This window comes from Hirundo rustica, chromosome 10, assembly GCF_015227805.2.
Source record: "Hirundo rustica isolate bHirRus1 chromosome 10, bHirRus1.pri.v3, whole genome shotgun sequence".
Classification (NCBI taxonomy): Eukaryota; Metazoa; Chordata; class Aves; order Passeriformes; family Hirundinidae; genus Hirundo; species Hirundo rustica.
Window position 1 is genome coordinate 16,827,599 of NC_053459.1, and position 12,009 is coordinate 16,839,607.

Sequence of the window (12,009 nt, forward strand, 5' to 3'; positions counted from 1 at the left end):
GTTGAGCTGGTAGCAAGTTTCCTTGTCTTTCCTCTTTTTTCCACTGTAGGACTCTTTGTTTGTCCTTTATTACCCCCATCCTGTCCTTACCACATGTTCTTTATCCACTCCCCAGGGTCTTTCTCCAGCAATTCTGAGCTGCAGCACAAATAGAAAAGCTCATGGAAGAAGTGCTTTGGTCTCCAGAGCAGCTTCTTTAAGTGAAAACACAGCTGTGAGGTTTGCAGCCTGTGCTGCTGTAAGGGCACAGCCAGCAGCGCTGCAGTGCTTCCAGCACGCAGGAATTGGGAAATCCATTGTGAACAAGATTGAGTTTGATGGCCTGCGTGGAGGCAGATGGATGTATTTTTAAGGGATGAGGTGCCAGAAAACTCTGTGATTACGTTACTGGAGCATGGCTCGTTTTTTGTGGTTTTAAAAGTGAGTGTCAGGACTTCAGGACTATTTCTTTTTCGGGTCAAAACCGAAGTTTGGGCGGGGCGTAAAAACCTGCTTGATGACTAAGTTTATTCTTAAAAAGCTTTCTAGAGCTTGCTGGAGAGGGGAGCCTTTATTCCAACCCAGAGTAGATACCAGTCTTTTAGGACTTCCATGCAAATGGGGTTAAAACTGATAAAGTGCCCAGGGTGAAAAAGAACCCCTGCCTTTCAGGAGACTGTTTTCAGCGTGATCTTTAGATCCAGTTCCCTGGTTTTTGTCTCAGAGGCTCACACTCTGCCTCGCCTCCTTGCCCTGGGTGAACTCTTTCTGCTCCAGTACCCCCCACATCAGTGGAATTGCCTTGACCGGTTCCAGCTGAGGCTGCCCTCACATCGCCCTACAGCTGGGCCGGCTCAAATCTGTGACCTGCTTCCTCGGCTGAACCGATAATACCTCTGACACAGTGCGTGTGTAGAGAAAACTTTTCATCTCATGACAAAGGCTTGATGCTCAGAGCCAAGGCTGGGAACGGAGGATCCAAGCCAAGCCATTTACTCAAGGGGCAGGCAGAATTTGCCCAGTCAGGTCAATATAGGGACTGGCAGCGTTTCAGCAGCCAGAGGAGTGCTCCTCATGCTCTTTCCTTCTCGGAGCTACCGGGCTTTAACACATGACCAAGCCCCTGACTGCTGCAGGTCTAAAACATTCTTTAAAATGAGGATGGCTGCTGGCTGCGCTGAAACTCCGGCAAGTCTGGAGGTCCATGACAATGTGAAGCACTGTTCACTCTGAAAATCTCTTTTTAGCCTTGGTGGAAGAAGCCCCAAGATGTAGGGAGCTTCCCCAACACCCCCACCAAGGCCTGTCTGCCTGGGCAGGGCATGGGGACCCCTCAGGGCTCAGGCAGCACAGTGCACTGAGGGGCAGCTGCTGCTCCTGCTGCACTGGAGTCTCATATCTCTGCACTGGTTTAGTGTCTGCTCACCTCTGCTGAGGGTGGGGTGGGAGCTTTGGGTGCAGATGAAGCGTGTCAGTGTCTAGCAGACAGGGGAACAAGGAGCATCCTGCTGTCAGCCAGCTGCATCCTCTGCTGGATTTAAGGATGTAGGAATAGAGAGTGGGAGTGTGTTACTAATCCGAAGAGTGGAGGAATTGTACAAACAAGTGTTACGGGCACGCAGCCCTCGGTGCTGTGGGGTAAGGAGATGACTTTCCTTGAGATGGCTTCCCTCAATGAGAGGGCATTTCCTTCAGCTTGAGCTTGCAGGATGTGCCACCAAAGCTCACCAAGCATCTGTGAGGGCTTCTGTGTGGTGTGAATGCATTCTCTTGGTCCATTGACCAGTCACAGAATAGTGTGCTCACACCTGCTTGGTGCCTTAAATGAGACACTCCTGTCTGTGGAGTCAACAGCATCCTGCCCATCAAAGCACCTGCCCCAGCCCCTTTGAATTTCAGTGCTCTGCTGCTCTTCTGTTCGGGTGTATTGCAGTTGTGTCTGGTGATGAGTGAGCCTACCCATCACTGTATCCAGAGGGATCCAAATTGCTCCTTTTGACAGCTCTTATTCACACACCTCCCTGTGCCTCTGACATCTCAATTATTGATGGGGCTCTCCCGGTAGGCAGCGCTCTGTTCTCAGCATGGCTGCGTTCCAGCTCCCGTTCCCATTGAGTTCACGCACACACCGTGCTGAACGCTTCTTTATGTGCAGAGCCACTGAAGTGGAGAGGGATCTTTATTGGCATGTGAGCTCCAGGGCTGCACGACCGAAGGGGGCAGTGCAAGCCAAATCACACCGCGGTTCGGCGCTGGGAAACTTCCTCTCCCCCTCCTCTCCCAGGGAAGCCCAGCAGAGCCTCGTAAAATGAAATGATTCCATGTGTTTAATGGTGAAGGTCCCTTGATCTGACGAACCTCCCTTGTGATGGGGGTCACCCTGCACTCGCATTTCTCCAAGAAGCTTCAGTCACCCATTGCCCCTGCAGGTATAAAATGCAGTAGTTTTGGGACCAGTGCCTTTCCCTGTGCTGTGGTATTAGCTTGTTTGCTGGCTTTACAGCAGGCTTCTTCTGACAAGGAACACTGACACACACAAAAAGGAGCTTCAAAGCAGCAATGTGGTGTTGGAGCAATGTTGTCAAATTGGTTAAGACTTAAAGCTGTGCCAAAAGGCTGCTAGTTTTGTAGGACTTTGTGTGTGCAGGGGGTTCTGAATGTCTCGTGACATTGCTGCAGCAGAAGTCAGATAAAAAGAAGAATGATGAAGTGGTCGATCAGCTTCTAACATCTGTCCCAGCCTTGCCCTGCAGCCTTCTGTGATTCAGGAGTAACCAGAGGTTTTGTGTGTAGTGAATGAAAGCAAAAGGAAAGGGCATCTGCTGGAGAAGATAGGACCAGAGAGAAGCAGCGCTGTAGGGGTGCAGAGAGCTGGGAAAGGACACTTGAGTTCTGATTTTGGAAGTCTGTGACAGCAGGCACTTCATAGATTAGCTTTAGCATGCGAGAAAAAAAATGTGCTAACCTTCCAAAGCACTGAGGTGCTGGGAAGCATGAGTGCCTTTGCAGTGAGCAGGACAGTGCACAAGTGGCAGAGTCCGGTCAGTGAAGCTCTCCTGAGGCTCCAGTGACAGAGAGGAGCCAACTGCAAGATGTTGAGTGGGTGTGGACAGCGTTGTTAAGCTGAGTAGAAAGCTTACAGTCTCTGCATTCCCAGTGTGCCCCCTGCACAGCTAGTCCTTCCCTAGCTGCCTTACCTGCTCTCTTTCCACCTCGTGATGAGTTTTGCCCGAGGGCTTTTGTGCTCTCTGCAGAGGCCAAATGCCACCAAAGGAGCAAAGGCAGCCTGACTGTTTCCAGTGGTGGCTGTGGCTGCACACTCAGAGCTTGACTGTTCATTTGGGGTCTGTAAGGACTCTGGTGACGAGCACAGGTCCCCTCTTCCCCCTCCTGGCTGACCATGACAGTGCATAAGCAGGGCAGATCTGCAGAAGAGCATGGGTTGTGAGTCAGTGACAGCACAGGTGCCTTGAGCTTTGTAACCTTTAGTTACACATCTCTCTGCGTGACAGCCTGACCCTGACCTTTCTCTGAGGGTTGTCCTCTTGTCACTGTGGGTGCTGGCAACATCCTCTTGCCTGACAGCATTGACCCAGGTGATCAAGCCATATGCAGTCCCCATTATCCAGGCCTTGCTGGCACTGGTAGACGATGCAGAGGTGGCTGAGCCTGCCAAGCAGGGTGTGTTTTGTTTGTCTGGAATACCATGAGCCGACAAAGAGGGATTAAAATAACAGAAAACTGAAAACCCGTTATCTTTGGGAACTGTGATCTTTCCTTTTGGGGTAGGCAGGTTCCATGGGACCTCATCCCCCCAGATAGTGGAAAGGTCACCTTCCCACACCTGATTGCCCCAAGGCTTTTCCTGGCAGCCTGCCAAAACAAGGCTGTTTTCCTTCCCAGCCTTTTTCCTTCCTTCCTTTCTTCCCTCCCCCTGGACCTGTGTCCTTGCACAGAGGTGGTTCCACCCTTGAGCTGTGCTGGGCACCCAGAGCCCAGGTGAGCTATAACCAGAGATGCTCAGTTAGTGCACAAGAGGTTCAGGCAGTCCTGAGTTTGTCCTAATCAAAATGATTGTTGAAAGTTGCCAAAGCCACAATTTTGCCAATTTTTGCACTTTCTTTTGTGCTTCGTCTCCACTGATTCTGTGGTGCAGTGCCTTTTCCACAAAGAAAAGGATCTGGTGGATCTGTGTCTGCCATAACTGCTGTCTCTTTGGCCTCAGAGGTGCTTCCTGACAGTCTAGCAGGAAAGCTTTGGAAAACCTGGCCCAGAAAAAAATGGCTTTAAGTAGTTCCCAGTTCCTCCTTCAGTTCCCCAAACCAGGGCAGCTCACGTGGGAGCACTCTGCTTATGGAGCACATATGGCCCGCAGGGTGATTGCTTGTCTCCCTTGGGGAGGTTCTTTTGTTTCTTGCTGACCTCCTGCTCCCATGTGGTTGCTGCCATGTGCCATCATAGCATCTGGAGAGACTGGATCCACAGCCAGCCTTCGTGGAGCTTGGCCAGAAGAAACATCCCCAGCCAGCCCTGCTAGTCCTGCCGTGGACACTGCTCTCCAAAGTGGCTCTGAGTGATCTGCTAAGCTGCTGCAAGGTCAGGGCTTTGCAAGAAGGGGAGCTGTGGAGAGTGCTAAGAGGTCAGTGTCTTGACAGTGGTATGAACTGTGAAATGGGTACGCCTCAGTCTAGTACTTGGTTCTTAACTCGGTATTCAAGGTGGTGAATTTTTCAATTATTTCATGGCATGCAGTTTTATTTGGGTCAGTGAGAGCACAGTGTATGACTTTGCTGCTCTTTAGGGAAGGGAAAATCAGTGCATCATCTAGTGATTCAGCACACAGGGTTTCTTTACAGCCTGCAAGAGAAAGATGTTTTAATTCTGTGTTCGTTCCTGAGTAAGCCATTAATTTGAGTTAGCAATTTTCTTGGAGCCCAGAGGAGAGGAGTCTGTGATCAAATGCAGTGGATCAACACTGCTCTCTCCTCCTTTCCTTACTTAAAAAGGTTGGGCTCATCGTAATAAACCTCCTTTGACTTTTAGCCCTTGTATCTTCCCAGATCATTTCAAGAGTCCTGCACAATCCAGCACTGGCAACAGCCCTGCTGATAGTAATCCCTGTGACCCCCAAAAATGCATGAAGACTGGCAGCTACCTCCTCTAAAGGATGCTGCCCCTCTTACCCTCCCTGCTGGCTCCTGGTCAGGGTCTGCAGCTCTTTAGCTGAGCCCAGGGCTGCACCTCATGGCTGTGAGAGCTGGTGGGGCAGGGACCTGGGGGCCAGCAGCCTTCCCCAGGGCAATGAGGAGCTGCTTGGATGTGCAGGGCTGTTGCTGAACTGAGTTCCATGCTGTTTTCTAGGCAGTTCAGTGTATAAAATCACTGAAGACATTTCCAGCAAAAAAAAGCCTCCCCACAGAACCATTCTGTTGCTTGTTGAAAGAGGATTAATTTTTCCCCCTTAATAAAACAAGCCATGTTTGAAATCCAAAAACCCTTGCTGAATGCCTTCCTGGAGCTGCAGCGAAAGCAGCTTCCAGGTCCCATCACAGCCTGCTGCCGAAGGCGGATCCAAGCTGCAAACCCTCCTAACAGCTCTTTAATAACTCTGCACAGAAGGAAAAATCTGTCACCTTTCCCTCTGCGGTTTCTCCTCTGTTCTAACGCACCGGAGGAACGAGATGGAGCCGGGAAAGTTTTCAGAGAAAGACTCGTGGGAACTACAGCTGCCGATGGAGGAGCTCATTTCTTTAGTGTCTGAGGGGAACCGCAGTGGCTTGGTGAAGGGTGGTGTGTGTGGGTGGGTTTGGAGGGGTGAGCTGTTACGACCCGTGCATTTCAGAGGAACCACGAACACTTTATAGTAACAAAGGGTGGAAAAAAGCAAGAGGTTTCTGCGATGCATGTGACTTTTCCCTGAGGTTTGGAACCCCACAGTATATTCCAGGCCATGGTGTTTGCGTGTCAGCCTTGGTGAGTTAAGCTTTCTCCCACAAGCCTTGCTTGAAGTTGCTGTAATGACTGCGACCCTGAAATGTTGCTTTTTTTTTTTCTCTCTCTCTCTCTTCTCATTGTCCCACACCCATCTCCTCTGTGCAGATGAAGCTCTCGTTTACCTTGGACCAGGAGAGTGGGATGCCTCAGGGCTGTTATATCTATAAGTACCGGGACAGCAACAGGTAAGTCCTTGTGGGAGATTACACACAGCAAACTTGGGAAGGTGCCGTGAAAGGAGACTGCCCTGCCTTCTGAAAAAGGGATCACAACTGCTTGTACCACTTAAAAATAGATTAAAGAAGGCCTCAGGCTTGACCTGAAATTGGGAACAGCTCCTGTAAAGGCCAGATTCTTTAAAATCCACGAGGCCCTGCAGCCCTTTTTTTTTTTTTTTTCCCTCTAGCTTTTAAAGGCTGCTTTTATTTGTCTAAAAGGCCTGCTCTTGGGTACCTCAGGGTACCTCAAAGCTCACCTGGGCTTTGCCCAGGGGTGTTTGCAACTCACACCCTGCACAGTTGGTGCTGGGGTAACTCTGGGAGCATGGCCTGGGGGAAAGCACCCAAAGGCTGAAGAGCACTTGAAAGCAGAGCCCTCACCTGTGCTTAGCTAGACCCACACAGCAGCCCATTCTCTCTGCTAAAGCTCGTGCGTGGGTTCACTGAGTGTCCCTTACGGTACCGTAGCCCCAGTGCAGCCACGTGCTCTGTTTTTGTAAGATACTATATGATATTCAAGCTTTGGATGTGTTTGGAGCACAGAGTCCTCTATTTCTAGGTATTCTGCCTATTTTTACTAGCTGCTGTAGTGAATTGGCACCCAAGATGTTTTTATTTCAAATCACATTCTCATTATCAAATTGACAGCAGCAGCAGAGTTCAGGATATTTCTGTGTTTGCCCTGAATACCAGCATGTCATAAATCCATGGCCTGTTACTCCACCCATGTAGTTCTGCTTCTTGCCAGTTATTCAAGTTAACCTAAAAAACCAGAGTATATGAAATTGTCAATGAACAGAACAGTCTGTAATTAGATCTGCTCAGAAACGCCAACAAGAGCAGTCCCAGCAAGGAAGAGGGACATCTGCAAATGTACAGAGCAGTGTCTTAGCTGAGAAATCTTAATATTTAAACAAGAAGGGAGATCATTTGTGGCTGTGGGTGGGTGATTAGCATGTGGTACATGGTCCCATCCCGAGTATCTCTGCCCCAGAGCCTTGTATGAGCAGAGTTGGTACCTCCAGCACCACCAAGCTCCCAGGGCAACGTGCAGCTCAGCACCAAAGCATAAAATCAACAAGGGAAGAGCATTTGTTTTTGAGGGTTTTAAAGGCAGCGGCACACAATGGACAGCGAGGAAAAGAAATCCCCCAGACCTGCTGGGCTTTGTTAAGGATGTTTATGAACCAGTGTTTCTAATTGTGTGGTGTATATCTCAAAAATCAGCAGCTGTGGTTTTTCTGCCACAGACCCTCCTTTCCCCAGGCTCCAGTGGGTGTTTTCTGCCATTGTTTGAGGAAACTCCAGGGACATGAGTAGAACTATTTTGTTTAAGTGCTAAGGCCAGTAGCAGTTCCTCTTGGAAACCTTGCTGTTAGCTGTGAGAAGCCCAGTGTGTGACAAAGTAGCTGTGTCATGTTAACAGCTGCTGATTGAGAGATATATGGCTGTGTCCTGCCTTTCTGGCAGGCATAGGAGCTGAGCCACCCTGGGCCATGCCAGACACAGGATCATGGCTTGAAAAAATACATCGTAGGCAGGATGAGAGCAGTTTCGAGTAAATCAGACTTCGCATGTGCCTGACAGATCCAAACTGCAATTACACCTCCATGCACTCCCCCGTGCTTTGTATTTCATGGCTTGCTTGACCAGCCTGGGGAGAGCAGGATCCCATTTCCCAGGGAGAGCCTTGCTAGGTTTGCACACACGCTTATCCCCTAAACCCTGCGTGTGCAGCCCAGCGCTTCCGACAGTCCTTGGCCGGTAACTGAGGCGTGAAGGTCTGTGCTCGGCTGACGCATTCTTGCAGGTAAAATGCCCTTGAGCTGAACATGTGCTTGGTTCTGGTTGTACCCTGGGTGATTTTGGACGAGCTCATATGCTTGCTGCAGCTTTGTTAACAACAAGAACTTTAAATTTGAGTAGTGTTGGAAAGCGCCAGACGTGGCTCCTGCTCAGCCAAGCAGAGACTGTTCTTCTCAAGCATTGTGCCTGTCATAGGGTAAATCTGATGTCCATACAGTAACATGGCACTTGTCACGATAGTTTTTCCTTACAGTAATTTTCCAGTACAGAAATTTTCCTTACAGTAATTCCCTAACTTGTAGGGCTTGTGTTCTCCCAAGTGTAGTCAGGCTTTGACAGTGCCCATGAGGACTCAGAGGGTGACAGCTCTTCTGCCTCCTAAAGATGTAGCCAGAAGCTACAGCAACATAACCTTGGTGTCTGCATTGTATTTTGGAACCATTTATAGCCCAGTGAAGAAATATTGGTGACACACTGCAAGCTCATGCATGGGAAGGACTGGAAATGTGCACACCATAGCCCAGTGCCCTCAGCAAAGCATCAGACCTGGGACCTGCTCCAGGGAAAGACTTATGGCAGGCGTGCAGGTGTGTGAAGCTCTTGAGCAGCAGCTTTTACAGGAGGAAGCTGAGGTGATTCTGGCTGGCAGAAACCCTTTCCAACCTGGGGAGTGAGCCCAGTGCCTCAGAGATCTGCGTGAGCCAGGCTTCGTGTCACCCTGGTCACTGAAGGAATGTCCCTTCCCCTCCAAGTGGCAAATGCTGTTCCAAGCTGCAGCCAGACGGGGCCACCGGAGAACAGCGGATATTGGTCTCCCACTTGGAGAACAAAGGACTGCAGCATTGCTGAAAGTGTAATCACCAAAGCAATTAAAATCTCTATTGCTTAGGCTAGAAGTGCAAGTACCATGCAGGCTCTTATGAGGGCAATCAATTGGAATTTGTTCCCTTTAAGATGATAAAACCCTTCCAAGGAAATGTTGCTGCTCCTGTCAGCTTTCTGTGGCCTGCCTGTCTGCCTGCCTGCAGGAACATCGATGGGCACGGCACTCACCTGCTCCTCTTGCACCCTGGGTGCCGAGTATCTAGAGTGAACAGGACTCAGCGGAACCTTGGAAGTCTTGGAAGCTTTGGATTGAGGGCAAAAGAGGTGCTGAGCAGCCAGCTGCTTGCCCTGCCCTTCCAACCCTTGCTGTTACAGATAGGTATCCAGTGGCACTTGGTAGTCCCAGTGGCAGCTTGGAGCTGTATGGATGAGTGGGGCTCTCTCTGCCCCTGTGGTCACAGGGGTGAGACACGGGGACATCACTTCTCTTCCTCCTGCTCAGTCCTAGGCATTTTCATTTCCTGGGCTACCAGTCTTTCCCAGCCTGTCCTTACCACTCCTTCCTGGCCCCAGAGGAAGTGGCTTGATCTGACAGAAGCAGTGTGCTTTCTCATTTTTAAGCCATGTTGCGTAAATTCTCCCTGACGGAGATCAGTCAGTGTGATGGACAGAGCCCCGGGCTGGTGCTCTGTGGGACGCTGTCCTGCGAGGGGAGCGCTGTGCCGTGACACAGGCACAGTGACGATTGCTGGGTGACACTTGGAACAGGAGCCTACTGTCAACCTTCAGATGGCCCTAGAGCAGTGACAGCAAGGAGGGGACAGCGCTGCCTGGTGTCCCGTCAGGTGTTGACACGGCACATGTCAGGTGTTGACAGTGGGACTGGCTTTCTTTCACTGCCACTCGACGCAGGCTGGATTTCTCTGATCCTGCACAGCATCCAATTGCAAAACCCAGCCAGACAGTAAAAGACCATCAGGTTCATTCAAATCCACCATGGCTCATGAATCCTGTCTCACAGCATGCACTCACCAAGTCCCTGCTCCAGGAATGTGGCACAGGCTGTGCTGAGGAAGCGCCAGCTTGCCCACTCTAAAGCCCGGCGTAGCTGGTCCTGCTCCTGTGGGCTGCCAGGCAGCAGGAAGGAGGAGATCCATAAAGGTTATGGCTCAGCACGGAAGTCTTCTTCCAGCCTGTGTGCAGGAAGACCCAAAGCCAATTTGAGATCCCCATGGAAGTAATTAATTTTGAGAAGTCCGGTGTCTTTCGGCCATATCCAAGAAATAGAAAATGCAGTCTGTTCTCTGCACTCACCATCACTATCCAGATGCTTCTCTGGAAACCTCCTTGGCTCTGCCCAGCTAGCCACAGCAAGTCTAACCCTTCATATGCCTTTGTTTCCCCTCCCAAGACCCTCTGATTACTGCTGCCTTTCTCAGATGATGCAGTGCTTGAGGGTCTCTGCCATCCCAGACACACTGGGGAGGTGTAAATCCCTGTGAAGCATGACACATTCTTGTCCCTAGCTGGTACTTCTCTAATATGATTTTCCTGCTTCCTCAGTGTCCAGATTTTGGTCTGTTTTTGATGTCCCTTCCCCACATCCCAGATTCCACCTTTGCTGATAGACCAGCTAACAGCTCGCCAATGAATTTCATTTTAATTCTGTGCTGCAGCTGCAGTTTGTGTCAGGATTATGAATTTGCAGTGGGGCTTTCATGTTCTCTTCAGAGTAATTTCAAAACCCAGAGGAGCAGCATCTTGCATAGAAGCACTCAGAGGCCTCTTACAAAAGCAGTGTTGGAGTATTGATCACTTTTTCTCTCTGGGGACCCAGAGGGCTGCAGATCAAGCTGCTGTGCAGTGTAGCCACTTGCGGGCAGCACCACACAACTCTTCAGAATGAGAAGTGAAAAACAGCTCCAGTTGAAAGGAAAAGTGGTGCCCCCTTTCATACAGAGATCAGTGATGTCTAGTACATTGGATTATCACTTAAAACACCAGGACTTCAAATGTCAGGGTGCATGCACTCCTGATGCTGACAGGCTCATGATACATAATGCTGTTTGGGTTACCAGCAGTCCTCTGCAATCTTTTCATAAGGTGAATGTAATATCTGCAGGGATGTACCCAGCGTTACATCAAGAGAGCCAACCTGTAATTACACTGGAATTGTTTGAATGGGTTATTTGTCACTAGCACATTAGCTCACTCCATTTATTGCTCCCATTCAGGACTGCAGCAGTTTTGGTGTAAACAGAGTTTGGGTGAAGGTTTGGGAGGGTTTGTTTTTCTGAAAAACAGCAAAGCAGAATTGTTTGGAGTTTATTCTTTTTTGCTAGAAGAGCTGTTGACTGGCAGTGCTAGGAAGAAAATATGTAAAGCAGCTGACACAGCTGCTGATTTGCTTTCAGAGATACTTCCCAGGTGTACAGCTCATGTGTTGGACTTTAGCATGGACTAGTTGTTCTGCAGTGAGCTGGCAGGTTTACCATAAGGTGTTCTGTTCCTTTTGAGAAATTGAGGCTTGCAGAGTGGGTTGTTTGCACAAGGAGCTGCTGCACAGCTCACACAGTCCCTGAGTGCCTGACCTGCCTTATTACATGGTTGTTTGGTGGTACACATCCCAGCAAAGCAGTGCTGCTTCTGCTGGGGTAAAGAAGGCATCTGATTTCCCAGTTAGTGATCATGCTTTGCCCCGCTCCAACCTGCAAGGCTAGGGAAGCCTCTGAAAGTGGCATCTTCTCCTGTTTGTCTTGTCTGGTAGACTGGAATTTCATGGGGGAAATTCATGTACATGTCCCTTGACATCACAGGCTTGGACAGATGCTTTCTTGCATCAGTTATTCACCTGAAACTTGTGGAATGCTTTGTTTAAATTTCAGAACAAAATAAAAATTATTGCAATTACTGGGAAAAAAGTTAAAAAAAAAAAAAAAGAGAGAGAGGATAGCACGCTGGAATTTTTCTTTTGATACCATGTGTTGTTTTTTGTTTCACTGTTGACACTAAACTTTACACAAGGACTCTTCACCTGCCAAAGGGTAAGTGTTGGAGTTGGCCAGCAGGGCTGGTGAATTATTCTGTCACTATACATGGAGATAAACCAGTCCTCCTTGTTTTGGCATTGGTTCAGTGAAGGGTAGATTGTCCAGGAGAATAAATCTGGAGCTTGACCTTTAAAACT

At 49.4% G+C, this 12,009-nt stretch overlaps 1 protein-coding gene across 6 annotated transcripts in view; it reads left to right on the forward strand.

Moving 5' to 3' along the window:
* Positions 1-12,009, forward strand: part of DIS3L2 (DIS3 like 3'-5' exoribonuclease 2) — a 185,880-nt gene that overhangs the window by 142,594 nt on the left and 31,277 nt on the right. For all 6 annotated transcript variants that reach the window (XM_040074580.2, XM_040074578.2, XM_040074579.1 and 3 more), the window contains exon 15: positions 6,079-6,158. In XM_040074580.2, coding sequence (XP_039930514.1) covers positions 6,079-6,158 — 80 coding nt within the window. The remainder of the gene's footprint in view (positions 1-6,078; positions 6,159-12,009) is intronic.